This window comes from Notamacropus eugenii, chromosome 4 (assembly GCF_028372415.1).
Source record: "Notamacropus eugenii isolate mMacEug1 chromosome 4, mMacEug1.pri_v2, whole genome shotgun sequence".
Lineage (NCBI taxonomy): Eukaryota > Metazoa > Chordata > Mammalia > Diprotodontia > Macropodidae > Notamacropus > Notamacropus eugenii.
The window spans coordinates 251700886-251721171 of NC_092875.1; the positions used below are offsets into that span (position 1 = coordinate 251700886).

At 38.7% G+C, this 20286-nt stretch overlaps 1 protein-coding gene across 2 annotated transcripts in view; it reads right to left on the reverse strand.

Moving 5' to 3' along the window:
* Positions 1 to 20286, reverse strand: part of CHST9 (carbohydrate sulfotransferase 9) — a 354622-nt gene that overhangs the window by 23829 nt on the left and 310507 nt on the right. For both annotated transcript variants that reach the window (XM_072604464.1, XM_072604463.1), the window contains exon 4: positions 5227 to 5264. In XM_072604464.1, coding sequence (XP_072460565.1) covers positions 5227 to 5264 — 38 coding nt within the window. The remainder of the gene's footprint in view (positions 1 to 5226; positions 5265 to 20286) is intronic.

Genomic DNA, 20286 nt, shown 5'->3' on the forward strand with positions numbered 1-20286 from the left:
ACAACAGCCTAGCCTTCCACAACATTTAGATATTTCAGTAATAGCTGTAAATATAATACTAAAGGAAACAAGTCTTCTAAAAATCATTAAAAAGCCAAATAAAAGTTTGTATGGTTTTTCTCAAGCTGCTCAGCAGAGGAAGTATGAGAAAACGGTACTAGCACCCCAGTGGTGACAGGGAGTAGTGCCATGGTATTGAGAAAAGACCTCTCTCTGGCCTAGAAGTCAGGAGACTTGGATCCTGTCACTAACTAGCTGTGTGATCTTTGACAAACTACTTCAACTCATTGGCTCTCCTTCAGTTTCCTTAGATATAAAACGAAGGGGTTGGACTAGATGACCTTAAGGGCCCCCATTCAGCTTTAGCATTCTATGAAATACTGAAACAGTAACCTGAGTTCGGTGTTATAAATAACAGTAATTTCAAATATTGGGATGAGTCTATTCAAAGAATCCTTGCCATTTGAACTCACAGAATATTGCTTTAGCTAAATGAGTGAAAGCATTTTATGTTAAAGCTCAATAAGCTAGGTGTTTGTTATTTTCTATATGTTGCCTATTGGGTAAAGTATGATCATAATTATGGATAAAATCATTCTGGACCTTTTATTTGGTGCCAGTGTTGATAGACATAAGAAACCATGGCAGAGTATCCCCTTTGCTGGCATAGAGGATGCTCTGACACCTCATGAATGTGGACTCGAAATTGATACTCTTGGCAAGGATGAATGACGACTTGTGCTAGAGGAGTAGGAAAACATGCAGATTGACGTTTGTGGATAGAGACTGAGTGTATGTTACTGCAGACAAATGTCTGTATTTTTAGCCAGTGATATAGACTAGCGATCTCCTTTCTTTTTTGCTTGTATACCCTATCAGCAAACATTTTTGACCACTGTCCAATATTTTTTACGTACGAACTATATACTTGTATTAATAATTATTAACATTATAAAACACAAAATATAAATTTCAGAAAGAATGAGATAAAGTTGAAATAAGATTTGAGTCAGTAGAGAGCCACCTGAATTTACTGAGTTCGGGAAGGCCATAATCACGCCTGAGTTTAGGGAAATCCCTTTGGCAGCTTGTGGAGAATGGATTGGAGAGGGTAGAGACATGAGGTGCGGACTTCAATTAGGAGCCCATTGTATTAGTCTAGGTAAGAGGTCATAAAGGACTGCACTGAGCTGGTGACTCAGTGGAGAGATGGGAATGAATGTCTGAGATATTGTGAAGGCAGAAATGGCAAGGTGATAATTGATTGATTATGTGAGGGATAGAGGAGTGAGGTGCTGAGGATGATCCAGATTATAAACCTGCATGACTGGAAAGATGATCTCTCCAGAAATAGGAAAGTTTAGAAGAGGATTGTATTTTGAGGGAAAGATAACATAATAACCCGCTCATGCCTTCTCCTCTGGTACTTATTATTATTTTCTACCAAATAACTAAAATCATAGATCAGGTATTTGAATGCACAGATTATTGCAGAAGAGTGCATGCTGTAGTCACAAGGTAATTGCAGGGGGATGTGGATGATAGGGAAAAGCCATGAGGATTAATGTCTGTGCAGCTTCCCTATGTGTCTGGGCTGGGTTAACTTCTAACTTCCCTGAGGAGTCAATGCGTTGCATAGCTCCAAAAGGCCAGCAATAGGAAGGGGGAACAGAAGTAGTAGTTCTCCTTAATAAACTCCAGTGGCTCCCTATTACCTCTAGGCTAATATATAAACTCTGTGTTTGATATTTAAAACACTTTACATCCTGGTCCTACCTTACTTGTCCAAGTTTATTACATTTTGCTTCCTTTTACAAACTCTATAGACCAGTCAAACTGGCCTGCTTACTATTCCTCACATAATCTTTGCACTGGCTCTCCTAAATGTCTGATGTGCTCTCCCTATTCACCTTGGACTGTTGCATCACCCTGGTTTCCTTGAAGATTCAGCTTAAGTACACCACCTTTTCTGGTCCTGTCCTCTCCAGCTGTCAGTGACCTCCCCCAAAGGTTATACTGAAACTTCTTTTTAAATGCTTTATATGTACCTGTGTACACGTATACTAGCTTCCCAGTTACATTGTTAATGAATCAATAGGCATTTATTAAACATTTTCTATGTACCAAGTACATAAGCACTAAAGATACCAAGAGAGGCAAAAACACTATCCCTGCCCTTAAGTATACATACTAATTTCAATCAGTAAACACAACATATACATGTATGAACATATATGTACACATATAATGTACACATATACATACATGCATGCATGCATTCACAGAGCAGATGGAAGGGCATCTCAGAGGGAAGGAACTTCAAGGAGGGGAAAAGCTCTGGGGACCAGGAAAGGACCCTGCAGAAGGTAAGATGTGAGCTGAGTCCAGAGGGAATTAAGAGATAGAAGTGAGGAAAGAGAGACTTGGAGGGAAATACCATGCAACAAAGGCTTGGAACCAGGAAATGGAGGGATGTGGTCTAGGAACAACACATAGATAAGAATGGTTAGATACTAGAAGAATGGAAAGGTAGAAAAGCACCATCTTGAGAAGGTCTTTAAATGTCAAATAGGGAACATTACCTTTAATCCTATGATAAGGAACTAGTCAGGAACCTCTGAAGTTTTTTGAGTGAGGGGGGCAGAAGGAGCAGCATTTTAGGAAATTCACCTTAGCTGCCAAGTGGAGCATAGATTAGAGTGAGGAAAGGCTCGAGAATGGGAGAGCCTGAACGAGGGTGGTGACTGTAGGGGGAAGGCTCTACACAAGACATGAAATGACAAGATTTGACAACAGATTTGATATATTGGGTAAGTGAGAGTGAAGAAGACAAGATGACCCCAAGGCTGTACACATGGGTGATCTGGAAGATGGTGATGTCTTTGACAGTTTGGAAGGGGAGAGGGTTTGGGGATAAAGCTAATGAGTTCTGTTTTGAACATGTTGAGTGCAAGACACCTATAGGACACTCAGTTTGAGATGACCAAAAAACAGTATGTAATGTGGAACTATAGCCATGAGAAAGACTGGGGGGTGGCAGGGGCGGGGGTAGAGTGGAGCAGGAATACATAGGTCTGGTGCATAAAGAAGATAATTGAATTCATGTGAGTTGTTAATATCAACAAGTAAGATAAAATAGTAAAAGAAAAGAGGGCTCAGGACACAGAGCCCTGGATTCTAGGGTATGAACTACTTTGCTTTTTTTCCTTTACTCATTGTATTTTATTCTTAAGATTAGAAGGTTGATGCTGAAAGGGTCACAAAATGTACTTTTGTGTAAAGAAAAATAATTAAAGTGGGAAATGATGTAAAGTATTGACCTTTTCCTAGGTGAATAATTTGGTTTCTGAAAGGACTTTGGTTTAGTAATAACTGCTAAAGTCTATTTGTAAAGAAACTCAGTTTTCCAATAAGCGGTGAGCAGTTTAGTAACAAATGGAACAGAGAATGAACTCTGTAATAAATACAAAGGCTTAAATTACACCGCATATGATGTAGGGTGTTTTTTGTCTTGTATATGAACAATTTTGTGCTTTAAGGGGGTAGGAAGCTTATTTATTAACAACTGCTAAAAATTCAAGTATAAAAAAAGTTGTAAGAGACAAAAGCTGGTAGAGTGGCCCTATTGGAGGATGACAGGCAGTTAGGTAGCTTAATGGTTAGAGTACCAGCTCTAGAGTCAGAAAGCCTCATCTCCCTGAGTTCAAATCTACCCTCAGACACTTACTAGCCATGTGACTCTGGGGAAGTCACTTAGCCTTGTTTGCCTCAGTTTCCTCCTCTATAAAATGAGCCGGAGAAGGAAGTGGTAAATCACTCCAGTATCTCTGCTAAAAAAATGAGGTCACAAAGAGTCAGACACAACTTAAAAATAACTAAACAAAAATTTAAAGACTACAGAATGATCGAAGTTGCATTGTCTCTCAACTCATCTGCATGTAAATTTTAAGGTTTAAAAGGGTAAAAATCATACAAAATAAAAACTCATCTAACTGGAGACTACTGGGTCATTAAATAAGGATTTCTGAGAGCATGGAGAGATTTGTTAAGCTTTTAACCTTCTAAGTAAAAGGTGAGTGAATGCCAGGAGGCTCTGATTTAAGTCACTGAAGGTATTGAAGCAAGTGACTAATGAAAATGGAAGACTGAAGAAAAAGACTAGCTCCAAAGGAGCTGTGTGATAAAAGGGGTAGCCAAAACAGCCAGCGGACAGAAGCCTTCGGATACATGATTCTCAATGGTTGGAAAGAAACTCAACCATTCATAAACCTGGGGGAGTGTATATCGAGTTTATGTGGACATTATGATGTATTTACTACGAATGTATCTGCTTTAATCTTAGTACTGTGATATTATTATTTCTTTTTGCCTTATTGCTAATGGTTATTGGTTATGTTTAACGGTTAATGGTTAAATGGTTATATTTAAGTTCTTCAAGTGTCATCATATATTCTCTTCAAACAGGATTAACTTAAGAGCCTGAGAGTTGGTAGTCTTTCTGTAGGAACCTGCAGCTGCCAATGTGAGGGCAGATTGGGATAAGTGAGTTAACACAAGAGAGTTAGGTAGTAGTACATGCCAATACAGGAGGTGTGAAGTACCCACATTTTTGATAGAGATACCCATGTGCACACCACATTTGTAGACCCAGTGGCTAATGCAACATCTGATGCATAGTAGTTATAAAATAAAAGCTTGTTGATTGACTGGTTGGTTGAGGAACTTTCTACTTCCAGTTCCCTATAACATTTAAATCACAGATGCAGATTAAAAAAATCTCTGAAAGGTTGTGCTAGTCAAGTGGGGAATAACCTATATTTAAACACTTTGAGAGAGGTCATAATACAAGGTAAAATCTTAGTTCTTTTGACTGAGGGCTGGATCTTGGGAAAATCACAGAGGAGGGTTGAGTTTGTTAGGAAAAAATGAGATAAAAGTATCCATTTGCAGCTTTGGTTCTATCAATAGAGGTTCATTATATGACTGCATGGCTACTTGGACTCCAGAATTCCATTTCATTGGCAGAAGATCAATTTCTCTTCTCCACTTCTTATTTCTTTGGACAACAGCAAGAGAGAATGGGAAGAGAACAGGAATGGTTGGAATGGTCACAAAATATCTCCTGATTTTTCCTCATCACCCAAATGTTTTTCACTGTCACAAATGCCAGCTTTTTCAAATTCAAAGTAAAAGTTCAATATTAGAGTAAGAACACAAAATATATACCTGGTCAATGATGGGCTGCTGGAGTTTCTCTCTGGATACTGAAAGGGAAAAAGAAAAAATGAGAATTAATACATTATTAAAATGGACAAAACAGTCAAACTAGATCTGTACATTACAGCTTTCATATTCTCTGCCTCAGAGAAAGGCAATGTAGGATTATGGATAGAGAGCAGGCCCTGTCTGTAGTCAAGAAGACCTGGGTTTAAGTCCCACTTCTGATGCTTACTGGCTATAGAATCCTGGGCAAGTTATCTAAACTCTGAGAAAATAAAAATGGAAATCCAGCAAAGGTAACAATAAGGAGATGAACCAAACTTTTTGGGGAAACAACAAAGGGAAATCTCAAAAAGACTTAGAAATCTGAATGACAGTAACAGGTATCTGGGAAAAACAAAACATGGTCTCTACTGAGGTTCTTACCACAGGTCCATATATAACAGTTGTTAGTTGAACTGATTTGTTCAATTAAATTAAGGGCTTGAAAAGTAGGCCTTGAGATAGAAGATGAGAGAGAAACTACATATATATCTAATTACTGAAACAAGACTAGCCAACCTAAATCAATTAGTAATACTAGATCTCAGCGTATATTTTCAAGTGCTAATGGTCCAGATTATACACAAAATGGAAGTCAGAGAAAGGGTATGTTGCGTGAAATTGGAGTAGTCAGGGGAAGTAATTAAGAAAATGGGGCTTGAACAAAATGGGGAGGATTTAGAAAAACAAAGAAAAAGGAGATAGAGCCCAGACGGAGAAACAATGTGGAAAAACAAAAAGGATGGAGGTGGGAATGAGCATAGTACCTTGAGGAGACTGGTCTGGCTGGAATATGTGGTTTGTTTTGGGTAGTGATTGGAAATGTTGAATAGAAAGTGTGAATGAATATTAGAGCAAATGGGACAGCTAGGTGATAGATCACTGGGCCTGGAGTCAGGAGGACCTGAGTTCAAATATGATTGCAGAAACATATTCTGTGACCCTGGGCAAGTCACTTAACCCTGTTTGCCTCAAAAAAATTCAATGTCAGATAGGAGAATTTAGGTTTGATATAGATTCTGGAGTAGAGGAATGCTATGATGAAAGCTCTATTTAGGCTGATTGGTCTGGGGGTTTTGTAAAGGGTGACAAGGAGAAAATGCCTTAGAGTTACAAGGTAGGAGGATTTTTGCAATAACACTAGTGAGGAGAAGAGAGTATATAAAAGACTGGTGTGAGTGAATTGACAATTTAGTGATATTCAAAATAAGAAGTAAAGAAAGGATGATTTAAAAGGATGCTACAGTTTTTAGTTTTGTAATTTGGGATCATGATGGTTCTGTTAACAGAAATCAAGATATCAGTAAGAGTGTAGGAAGTAATGATTTGTGTTTTTAATATGCTGGGCTTCAGGTGACACTGATATATTTTAGAGGAAGTATATCTTTCAAGCAGTTAGAAGCATGGGAATAGAATACAGGATGGGAGACACCCACAAATATGAAAATCACTCTTCAGTGAACTCTGAGGTAATGTAGGGGAGCTGAGGGCAGTGAGGTGGTGCAGTGAATAGAACACGGGGCCAGGAGTCAGGAAGACCTGAGTTCAAATCCAACCTCAGACACTTAGGCAAGTCACTTAATCCTGTTTGCCTCACTTTCTTTATCTGTAAAATGCTCTGGAGGAGGAAATGACAAACCATGCCAGTGTCTTTGCCAAAAAAACTCTCAAATGGTGTCATGAAGAGTTGGACATGAATGAAAAATGACTGAATGACAGACACAAGGGAGTAGAAGCATAGATTTTTCACAACTTGGACATGCTAAGAATCATGTACAAATGGGCTTTCGAATGCATTTTTGCACTAATTTTACCTAGGGATATTTTACATGATAAACACAAAGATTCATTCGTATTCTTTTGTCTGAGGACCTATTATTGACTTGTGCTGCTATATGAGGTTCTTAGAAAACAGTTCCTGGTAGCCAAAAATAGGCTTTGTGTCTAGAGGAAGATACATAAAATCCTCTTAGTGGGTTGTTCACAGAAAGATACTTAAAAACATTTTGAAAGTTCCAGTAACATATTTGTAGCCAAATCAAAAGGAGAATGTAACACAGGTTCTGTTAAGAGCTCTTGATAGTGCTACTAATTTGGTCACTTTTTAGCACAGAGCAGTAGGAAATGAGCTGGGAAGGGAGACAGAATACTTTGGAGTTCTTGACTTGACTCTACTACTACTGGTCATGCACCCTTGGATGAGTCACCACTTCTTTTGGCCAGTTTCCTCATTTGAAAAATAGCTAATAATAGCTAGCATTTATATAGCACCTAATATGTGCTGCCACTGCTAAGTACTTTACAAATAACCATGGGGGTTTTATTATACACTTTTATTATCTCTAATTTAAGGTGAGAAAACTGAGGCAAACCAAGATTAAATAATTTGTTCAAGGTCATATAGATAATAAATATCTGAGGCTGGATTTGAATTTGGGTTCCTGACTGTAGGTCAAGTGCTCCCTTGGGCCACTTAACTGTCTGGGGTAAGGATTGAGATTCTGTGATCTAATTCCTAAAATGCTTATAATCAGATGCATGAAATAATGAAGAACGAAAACTGTCAGAACCTGGAATTTACCACAATTTGCATGTCCAATGCAATAAACTTAGGCAAACCTCCAAACTAATAAGTGATTGACATTAATTATGAATCAGATGTCGAAAGAACATCACTCCTAAATAAGACACCACCCTGCTCAGAGATACAGAATTGAAGAGGTTCAACACCATGGCAGACTGGAAACTAAAACGTTCCTCCAGGGATGCTATGTTCTATTTTTCTGCCTTCCTCTCTAAGCCATTAAGACACTGGGTTGTGATGAACACAATGGGCTGTTCATCTGCTCCAGGAGAGCAATTGTGTTTTTAATCAATACCGGTGTGTTGTGGGTATAACTTCTGAAGAGGCACTTCAATAAAGGCTAGAAGATATTAACCTGGGAGCTTGTAAAAATATGCTGTCTCTTTTAGTTACCAGTGGCAGTGATCTCACCCCATACTTTTAGAAAATACCAAGGGCACTGCCCTCATCTCAGCTAGCACTGTGAGATTTAATTCAACTTTATGAAATGTTCCAAGAGTCATCATTGAAACACAGTAAGCCCCATTTCCCCCTTGGCCAAAGGGAGTGGGGGTGGGAAGGGTTGAGAATGAGCAGAGTGTGAAGTTATGCGATGATGAGGTCCTGGACATTCTTAGGTGCCCTAGTGACCTGTTGGACACACTTTTACTGTGCTTGGAAACAACATTATTCATGCATTTCCGAGACTGTGTAGCTGGGAAAAGGAGCTTGCTTGGCCTGAGCCACAAAACTGTGGTAACCTTATATGTGAAATGTTTTGCAAATTTGAAGTGCTGTATAAAGGCCAAGGATGGTGCGTGTGTAAGGGGCCTTTAGGCCACGTCCAGATTACCTAATATGGTGACACCCTGAGATAGCAATGCCCAAGGATCTGTGGTTCTTTGGGTTGCCATAAGGAAAGCAAATGAATGTGCTTATCTCACAGATAATAAAGGAAGGCAGGTGGGGTGGGGCTATCTAAACACTCTCTTTAGGATTGCTGGCCAGTTTACATCTATGGGCAATCAGAAGGAGAAGGTTTGAAGGAGGATTCTGTTACCTGACCTACACATACAGGAGGGTACAATGCTAATGAGAAATGCCCTCATTATTTAGGCTCAAAATATTTTATAGTATTTGTGGAACTGAGATATGTGGGTTATCTTCTAATATTATTACGCTCATTGCCATTCAGTTTGGAAGAATTTGTCTCCACAATTTTTAGTCCATGAAACAGAAGGAAGGAATGAACCTGACTATTTGAACAGCTGATTAGTAGAAATCCTTAGCTGCTTAAAAAGAAAACAATTGAATGATGTGAGAATCCATCTTTCACACAGCTGTCAAAGTAGTCTTCCTACAACGCAATGCTCCTCGTGTCATTCGCCTGCTTGAGAATATTCAGTGATTGTTTGTAGGATTAAATAAAACACCTGTACCTTAGCACTTAAAACTCTTTACAAACTGCTTCAATCTACTTTTGGAAGTTTATTTTACAATAATCCCTCTCTGTTCCAGCCAAACAATTGACCTTCTAGTCCCCAAATTTGATATTCCATCACCGTCCTCTGTGCCTTTGCAAGGCTGTCCTTTATCCCTGGAAAGTACTCCATCCTTCCTTCAGCACCTCTTGGAACACTCTCTCCTTTAGAATACCCCTCTTGGATACTGTCTCCTCTCTGGGTTTTCACCATACTGCTGTTTCCTCTCAGTTCTCTTATTTATCTGAATATTCTTTCTCATCATCCTTTGCTGCATTATTATCTACTTCTGACTCCCTAATTGTGAATATACTCCAAAGCTCAGTCCTGGACCTTTTCCTTTTTCTCTGTGCTATATTTCATGGTGATCTCATCATATCCAATGGGTTTAATTATCTTCTCTACTCAGATGACTCTCAGATCTATATATCCAACCCTAAAGTTTCTCTGAGCTCCAATTTTATATCACTTAATGGACATTTTGAACTGGATATTCCATAGGCACTTCAAACTCTGCACATCCCAAAGAGAATTCATTCTATCTCTACTATCCCCACATTTTCAGATCTTAAATGGTTATTTACTTAACAATAAGGCAAAAGAAATAACATAACAATATTGCATGTCCTTTAATATGTGATACTTATCAGGTTCTTCTTCTTCTTCTTATTTACCAGATTCATTATTCAGCAATTCCCAAATCTGACTCAATCCCCTGCAGCAGAATAATTTTCTGAGAATGGGACATACTTAAGGAAACCAGCTAAGGAGTCACATGAATGTGGAAAACCCATGTGGTTTTCTTTGAGATTGTAAACACTGGTGTTCTCTTTCTGTCTCAGGAATCGCTCCTAAAATTTTCTTAAGCTTTTGTTTTGAATAGATGTTCCTACTGCTAAGCCGAGTTGATCCCTGGGGTACCTCATGAACTCCATACTGGGCTTGAAATCTCAGCCAAACAGGTTGATCCATTAAGTTTTCTCTCTGATTCTCTGTTTAGCTTGACTTAATCTTTAACAGTTACTGTAGACCTCACTATTTATACCTTCAAACTTAGCTGTTGCAGTTCTGAAATTTGGCCTTTCACCCCTCTCTCTTCTCTTTTCTTTCTAAGTTCAGACTCTGGATTACTTATCTGAGTAACTCTATCTTAGCTTATCATTAGCAATCAAATTCTCATCTGTCAATAATCAGAAAAATTACATTTGTCCCAAATTCACACAACATTTCTGGTGTTAATATTTTTCCAGTCTATAACAACCTGTCACACTCAAAACTCAGTAACTGCCTAATCAGACACAGCCTCTGGCAGCTGTCTCTCAGAGTAACTTTCTCTGAGAACTGAGTAGGCTTTAACTCATCAACAAACCTTACACCTGGAATGTCCTCCTTCCTTCACTTCTGATTCTGAGAATCCCTAGCTTTCTTCAAAGCTCAGCTCATGTAATATTTCCTATAATGAGTTTTTTTTTTCAACTTCTCCCTACAATAGGTCTTCTTTCTGGAAATTACCTTATATTTACTTGGTAAATGGAGGCAGCTAGATGGCACAGTGATAGAGTGCTGGGCCTGGAGTCTGGAAGACTCATCTTTCTGACTTCAAATCTGGTCTCAGACATCAGACACAAGACAGGTCTTGCTAGTTGTGTGACCCTGGACAAGTCACTTCACCATGTTTGCCTCAGTTTTCTCATCTGTAAAATAAGCTGGAGAAGGAAAATGGCAAACCACTCCAGTATTTCTGCCAAGAAAGCCCCAAACTGGTCACGGAGGGTTGGAAAAGCCTGAAATAACTCAGTTATCAAACATGGGAAATATTTTGTATTTATCTTTATGTGCATATATTGTTGACCTCAAGTAGAATACAAACCCACTTGCTTATTGATTAAGTGACTTAGTTTCTTTCAAAACTCAGTTTAGGTGCCACCTCCTAATGGAAGTACTGCCTGGTAGCCCAAGTCCTCTCTCCTTCTCTGTCTCTTTCTCTGTCACTCTGTCTCTGTTTCTCTCTGTCTGTCTCTCTCCTCAAATACTCAAATGCACTGATGATCTTCTACATTGTTCCCCTCCAATGATAAAGATCACCCATCCATATCTGTCCATCCTTTTTGAATCTTGTCTATGCCCTACTACAGTGGAAAATCTCCAAGGACTTGAGTTCAAGTCTCACTTCTGATGCTTATTATCTATGTGACCTTGGGCAAATCTCAGTTTCCTCATTTCTAGAAGGAAGTAATTAGACTAGATGGTCTTTAAGGTCTGTTCCAGGTCTAAACTATGAATTTCACCACCTGTGTATCACTCAAATTCCTGGAATCCTTTCTTGATTGTTCCTGGTGTCAGAAAGTACCAGTGAAGTATTCAGGCTGTCCATCTGTCATTCCCATTCTGACCTTCTGACCCCAACTTCTCTTTTCCTTTTATGTATTTCTCTGATAACATCCTTTACTATTGTTTTTTTGGGTTCTATTCCACAGCTTGTTCACACCTTCCATGAGCCTTTCTATGACCACATGTGAGATACTCATTTTTATTTTTCTTAAATTGTTTTGTTTCATGTTTTACTGTCAGATAAAAACATTAGTAGAATAATATATGTATGTGTACATGTATAAACTATACATATATGCATATATATGTATAGTTTAACATATTGTATCCTTCTACTAGACTATAAGGTCCTTGAAGACAGGCAGTACAGAGATACAGCACTAGATTTGGAGTCTTTAGTTCAAATCTGGCCTCAGGATCTAAATAGCTATGTTATGCTGGGCAAGTCACTTAACGTTTCTGTGCCTCAGTTTCCCTATCTGTAAAGTGTGGGTAATGAAAGCCCCTACTTCCTAGAATTGTAATGAGGACAAAGGGAGATATTTGCAAATAATTTTACAGACCTTAAAAAGCTATACACACATAAATACTTACAATACTAGCTATGGTGATGATGATGATAATGATGATGATGCATTTCCAGTGGCTTGTATATGGCAGACAGTTAATAAGTGCTTTTGGGATTGGATTAGAGGAGTTATTTTCTTCAGGGGTTCCATCTAGCCACATTTTGTTTGCTCAATTATTTCACCTTCTGTGGAACTTTTCCCAATTCCTTTGGCTCACATTTATTTTCATGCTTTCTGACCTCCCAGAATTCCTATTTTAAAGGTCCCTGGTACTGTGTGTGTATGTAAGCATGTATGTGTGTGTGTGTGTGTATGTGTGTGCATGAGCATGCACATATGCTGTGCTAAGGATCTATTCTATTCTTCCTTTGCAGTCTTGTGGTTGACCAAAATTGGAGGAGAGGGAGGAAAGGGGAGTGAGGCAATGACTCCTCTTCCCTCGGTGGTGATTATGTCTGCTCTTTTTATGGTACATATAAAATAATTGTCTTATCATAAAGCTGTAGTGATTGGTTTCCGCAATATCACTCCCCTAAGGGTACTTGAATGATGAATCATGAAAGAAAGCCTAGGGAAGAGTATGGCTCCATTAAGTAGAGAAAAACTTAATTTTTTTCATTGAGTTCACAACCTGCCAATCATCTCTGTTCTGTAAATAAATGGGAGTTGGAGGGATAGTTTATCTGAGGCCCAGGAACTTTGGCACAGGATGGAATCTTAGCAGGCCAAGATAGACTATAGAGTGTGAGTGCAGAGTGGGTTGGGGCCAGAAAAGTCCTAGAGCTGGAGTGATAAGCTTTCTGGAGGGCATGAAAATCTGGACAGGATTTGAAAGTGGTGTGAATCCAAATCGACCTTGATCTAGGAGTCCGAGCCCTTTGGTTTAGGATCTTCCCTCTGACTGTTAAAGTTGAGAGAAGAGGAAAAGAAAGACAGTTCTGGAAGGGGCAATAATCACCCCAATACTTTACTTAAATTAGGGTAGAAACTTGTGCTTCATACACCTGTCTGCTTTTATATTCCTCTGTTAATTTTGTTTTCCTATAATCTCTTAGTAAATCTTCCAAAAGAAGGACTTTAAACTATGCCATAGCAAGGGTCCATTGAAGGAAGTGGGAGTGTTCAAACTGGAAAGGAGAAGTATCTTTAAATAAATGTCTTCAAATTCTGAACATCCATCATGTAGATGATCATTGAGACTTACTATGATTGGTGCCCAAGGAGAATTGGAAAAAATGGGTAGAAGTTATAGGGAGGCTGTTCTCAGAAACACAGACAAATGTTTCAACATTGTTCCAACAATGTTTTATAATAACGTTGTCAATACTTGAAAGCAAATTTCACCATACATTGCACAAAATCCCAACCTAATGCCATTCTTAATTAAAAGGGACCCATAATATTCCTTTATTAGTAGAGAGTAGTGATTCCACCTAATCTCAAAACTTGGCAGATAGCGTTATTAAATGAATGAATGGATGAGTAAATGAATGAATATAAATGAATGATACCTGATATCTGAGTTGAATCCCCCTGAAAGCAACAGCTTGTCTGACTGGATCTCTGCCTTTCAGTTCAACAATGAATTACTGAGTAGCTCCTATAGTGCCTGATTCCATTCTAAACACTGAGGGTGGAGAGAGTCTACTAAAAGGGTATGAACAACCTGGTTCCTACCATAAGCAATTTAGCATGTTCTTGTAGAGTTAAAGTTTATGGTTAAACTTGTAAAGTTTAAAGTTAAAGTACAACTGAACTTGTTAGGCAATTCCTTATAAGGACCTATCCCACAGAATACTAATAATCAGTTCTGTGAATGTACATCATTAAATGAAACAATGATACTGGAAGCAGTTAACTTCATAGGGACAACTTAATAAATTAGAAGTACATTCCTGAATGGCTGAAATTCATATTATAAAAACTAGATGTACTAACTGAAGACTATATGGTATACTGGAGATTTAGTATTTCTTTAGAATCGGAAGATGGGTTCAAACCCAATGAATGAATGAATAGATGAGTAAATGAATGAATATAAACACCTAAATTAAATACTTACTGTATGCAAAGCACTAATAGAAATGTAAGATAGCCCCTACTTTCCAGGACCTCATATTCTAATGGGAGGGAAAGTACCTATAGAAGGCTTCAGCTTCAGATTAGGAAGAAGGAGCTCCATGATCCTTGTGGTATAGATGGTAATGTATCATCTAATGTCATTACTATTATGGAGTCAAACAGTTTCTGATGTTGAACCATTTGGTAGTGCCAAGGATTTTGGTGGTAAGAAATTTCTTTGCAGGGGGTTCAGTGGTTTTGGCCACTGAGGCAGCAGGGGTTTTAGCATCTACACATGGAATTGCCAGGTAGAAACTCTATAAGAGCTAATGACCTGAGTAATGGCTATAGAAGCTGGGACAGAAGCAGGGCCAGTGGTTTAGGGGACACTACCACTTCTGAGACCTTTGGGTTTAAGGTCCTAGGCTCAGGACCCATCAAGGTCTGAGGAAAGGTGGTAGTAGAAGTGGTAGTTTGACTTTCCTGGCATATGTTTCCTTCTGCCTCTTCCTCAGAGTGCTTCAGGTAAGCTGGTGGGGTTTTTTTTCTGCCCCTCCATCTGTATGTAGCTTCTAGCCTCATTGGTATTGCTGATACTGTAGCAGGGCAGAACAGATGGAGAATGATCACCTAGGCATTGATAGCTACATCCTTTTCCTTTTGAGAGTATATTTGAATGCAGAGCTGAGGTAAGCCAAGAAGGATCAAGGAGATAGGAAAAGGCAACTAGGACCAAGAATAGATATTACCTAGTTCCCCCTTCTCCTGTCCAAGGTTCAGAATGGCATGTGTTTGTGTCCTCACTCATCTTACCAAGTGGGTTATGCTTGGGTCTCTGAAGCTGGGGCTAGCAGCAGATAAGTTCTGAGGAGGGCTTTGAGAAGAGGGATCATATGATCATGACTTTACAATTGGATTTAGAATTAGATGATTAGAGATAATCTAGTCAAATCTCATTTTAAAGAGGAGGAAATCTGACTCAAAAAGGTTAAGTACCATATCTGATTTCACAGAGATTGTGTTCAGGTGGGTGGTGGGCAGTGGACTGAATTTGGAGTTAGAGGACCTGAATTGAAATCCTACTTCTGTCCCTTGCTACCCCTAGGATGCAATGCAAGTTGCTCACCTGATGTGGGCCTCACTTTCCTCATCATTAAAATGAGAAAGTTGACCTAGATCAATCCTATGGCTCTTTTTTTCATTCTAACTCTAAAAGTCTATAACTAGAAGAACTGATACTTGAACCTATCTTCTGATTCTAAAGAGATGCTAAATTTCCGGTATACCATCATTGTAAAGATACTATAGTCTTCAGTTACAACATCTAGTTTTTGTAGTAGGAATTTTGGCCATTTAGCAATGTATTTCCAATTTCCAATTTGTAACTTCCAATATGAAGTTAATTGCATTCAGTATCATTGTTTTGTCTAATATTGTATGTTCACCAAACCTATTGTTAGCATTCGGTGGGGTAGATCTATATAAGGAATTGCCTAACAAGTGGAGCTGTACGTAAACTTTAACTCTACAAGAACATGCTAAATTGCTTATGGCAGGAACCAGGTTGTTCATACTCTTTTGGTAGACTCTCTCCACCCTCAGTGTTTAGAATGGAATCAGGCACTCCAGTAGCTACTCAATAATTAATTGTTGAACTGAAAGGCAGAGGTCCAGTCAGATAAGCTGTTGCTGTCAGGGGTATTCAATTCAGGTATCAGGAATCCAGTCAAAGGATGTCAAATTCCTATGAACAGAAATCTGGGAAACCATCTCTTAAAAAGTGGGGTACCATATATAGCTTCTATCAGATTGCTTGCACTCTTGGGGATTGTTGAGGGGAAGGAGGGAGGAAAAAATTTGTAACTCAAAATCTTATAAAAGTGAATGTTGGAAACTATCTTTACATATAATTGGAACAAATAAAATACTATTAAGTGGGAAAAAACAAAAAAACACCCCCCAAAAGAAAAAATGAAATAAAAAAGTGGGGTACCAGGTTGGAATATCTCCACATGAGAGTGAGACAGGAATACAGATATTGGGCAACTGACTTTTAAGGGTTAGAGAAACCAGCTACAAAGTGTCTTAATGTTCAGTCCATGAGGGACTTACCTAAGGTTCCTTCTTGTCCCTTTGCCTCAGGACAGGATAAATTCCTGAGGTAGGGCTGAACCTACAGGTGATATTTAAGTGATCTGAGGTACAAAAATTGGGGAGTGGATGATGAAAGAGGAAGGAGCCAGGCAGACCATTAGAATATGTAAACCTAAGAAAAATGATCTTCTTTCCTATCTATTAGAATGTTAATCTTCCTATAAGGAAAAAAATTAAAAAGTAATTTTTTACTTTGGGCTATTTTATATGAATACCTCTTAGGATAAATTCTTCCTCCTGCTTGTGGAGGGTCTTTCTTTTAGGGAGATGGAAATGTTTTCTGTAGCTTGGAGAAAAAAAAGGAAACCCCATTTAGGGAAGGCATAAACCATTCCAACATTTATTGAAATCATCTTTGAAAAAAAGGAATGAAACTTAAGGGCCAATTTTTAACTGCATCAGGCTTTGCTAATAAAAGATGAAGGAGTATGTGGCTTCACATCTTCTAATTATTTTCCTAGAATCTTCTATAGACAACCCTTGAAATCTCTGGTTGGATCAACACTATTTTGCTCAAAGGTTTGTGGACTTTGCATACTGATTCTTTCCTGTTTCCAAGTACATTTGCTTTTAGGCTATTTTTATTCACTTTAAAGGAATTTTAATAACTTTCTGTTGACAGCATGGACAGCTGGTCTTGAGAATTAAAGAAAATTCACTTGCTGACTGAGGAAGGAAGTGACATCAATGAGTTTCTAAAGTCAGCCCAAGGGGAGAAAGTGGCTTGTGAGAGAGTAGCCTCTCTTTTCACTGTATTTATCGAGTGATGCCTTGAGATGCAAATTGCTCTATCAATCAAACCTACGGTGTTTCCCTCAAATAAACAGAGAGGAAAGTTTAGAGAGACTTAAGTACAAGCTGAAGGAGCAGTGCCCAGTAATGTTGAAAAGAAAAAAAAAAGAATGAGAGGTTCAGGGAGCCTGGGGCTAAGCAAACCAGAGAACTCTGGATTCACTTGGACTCTGCTACTGCTTTATTATTTGTCTTTTCCCCTGTACCCAAGTCACAGTTTTGTCATCTGTAAAACGATCATGATGTAAAATTGTGACATGACTGTGGTTGGCCTCTGGGAAGATTGTAAAGATCCTTTACAGTTTTAAATGGCATAGATGTGTATCTGTCACATTTGCCCCCCAAAGAGCTATCAGTGTCCCATGGGGTCCAGTGTCCAGAAGCAGATATTTTCACTTGTCATACAAAAGTACTATCTTTTTCCTTTGATATTTTCCTAAACTTATGTTCATCACTTATGATTCATCTCAGAAGGAAGTCAGACAGCAAATCGGAGTCTTAAATGGTGATGAAAATAATAATAAATGGCATTTATCCCCATATTGTTATTCTGCAAAAGTTCCTTGGGAGCTGACAGTTTTTATGTTTCAATATTCCCCAGGCACATATACTTGAGAGGGGTGGGAGGAAAAAAGGATTGAAATTTGTTTTGTGGCGTGAGAATAAAAATGCCGAGTGGTTGGACGGTTTTTGTCATCTTCACTTTAACAGCTCCAAAGAACAGGAAATTATTCCTATTCCTACTGGCCAAGTGGTCATTTCATTTGGGGCTACTTCTTTGCCTCTGCTATTAACACAAGTACTTTGGACAAGCCCATCAATCAACACTCATTTACTAAGTGCCTTCCATGTGCTGGGCATTCTGCATGGTACAACTCTTAGTTTGGATTCAACTTTTTCCTGTTCATTACAACCTCTTTCCTTAACAACCCTCCTATCCCCTTCACCCCATCTCCCCAAAGCTGACATTGGAGAATTGCAAGAAGATCAATTTACATATATTGTCACAGACAATGAGAAATGATGTCCCCAGAATACTGCAACTCATTGACAAAGGAAGGTAAACTAGGTGCCTCTCAACTAATGTGAGTGAAAGAAATTTCAGGGCAAAAGGTAGAACAACATCTTGAAAGATTCATAATAGTGATTGGTATATTTTAGGCACTTAAACATGCTTTTTAAATGAATGTATGGATGAATGAATATGTGTATGCATGTATGAATGGATGGATAGATAGATGGATGGATGGATGAATGAGTGAGTACCAGGTGGGAACAATCCCTTTGGCAGCTAGGTGGCTCAGTTATAGAGTGCTGGACTTGCAATCAGGAAGACTAATCTTCCTGAGTTCAAATCTGGCCTCAGACACTTACTAGCTGTGCAGCCCTCAGTAAGTCAGTTACTGTTTGCTTCAGTTACTTATGTGTAAAATGATCCTGAGAAGGAAACTGAAAATCACTCCAATATCCTTGCCTAGAAAACTCCAAATGGAGTCATGAAGAGACAGACATGACTGAACAGCAGCAACAACTTTGCATACCTTTTGATTGTATGATGCCACGGCTTGGCTTGTGCCCCAAAGAAATCAAAGAAAGAAGGGTCTACATGTTACAAAAATATTGACATAACATCTCTATTTGTGGTAGCAAAATAATGAAAATGATGAAAGGAACAGTTTCCAAGAAACTTGGGAAGATTATCTGAACTGATGCAGAATGAAGTGGGCAGAATGAGGAGAATGATTTATATTATAATCACAACTTTGGGAAGACAACCAATTTTGAAAGACTTAAAAACTCTGATTAATAAAATGACCAGCTATGATCTCAAGGGACTGAAGATGATGCTATTTCTCTAATGGCAGAAAAATGATGCACTCCATATGCAAAATAAGGCATACACATTTGGGATGACCAACATGGAGATTTATTTTGCTTGACTGCATATTTGTAAAATTGGGTTTTTTCTTTCTCAATGGGAGTTGGTGGTTGGAGAGAAAAAATCAATTACACAAATATAGGATCATGTGAAAAAGACTGGTGCCCTGCAAGAATAATATTGGACAGCCTGATGGCACAGTGGATAAAGTGTTGGGCCTGGAGTCAGGAAGACCTGAGCCTTCATCTGACCTCAGACAACTGCTTGCTATGTGACCCTGGGCGAGTCACTTTACACTGTTTGCCTTAGTTTCTTCATCTGTAAAATGAGCTGGAGAAGGACATGAAAAACTGTTCCAGTACCTTTGTGAAGAAAACTTCCAAAGAGTTCATGAAGAGTTGGACACAACTGAATCGAATGAACAACAAGAACAATGGGAGCCAACAGTCAAGCATGGAAACGTGGCGGCCAAAAATGCTAATGTGAGCTTAGTCTGGACTAAGAACTGGGTTTAGGTCAGCAAAAAGAAGGAACATATCCAGATGACAGGATCTAAGTTGATGATTACATTCAAAACCATTTCATAATAAGATTGGTTCATTAGTTGAAGGAATGAGGGATATTTAGCCTAGAGAGAAGAAAATAGTGGGGGTATAATAGTGATCTTCAAGTATCACAAAGACTGGCTTGACAAGAATTGTTGTTTTGTGGTAATTTAGTTGTTTTTCAGTCATGCCTGACTCTTTGTGACCCCCTTCCCCCAATTTTTTGAAAGTTTTCTCGGCAAAGATACTGCAATGATTTGCCATTTCCTTCTCTAGCTCATTTTGCAGATGAGAAAACTGAGGCAAACAGGGTAAGTGATTTGTCCAGGGTCACCCAGCTAGTAAATATCAGAGGTCAGATCTGAACTCAGGAAGACGAGTCGTCCTGCCTCTAGTCCTGGCACTCTATTCACTGTGCCACCCAGCTGCTTGACCCCAGAAGAACTAGGTGCAATGCATGGAATTTACTATCCTGTAAAGAATTGCAGGATATTAGCATTGGAAGACACCTTGCATATCATCTAGTGGCTTCTAGCCTAGGCTTTTAATTTTATATATACAGAAACTAAGGCTTAGAAATGGGGAGTAATTTCCCCAAGTTCACAATGGCATGTGGCAAAACTGGGATTTGAACTCAAGTCTTCAGATG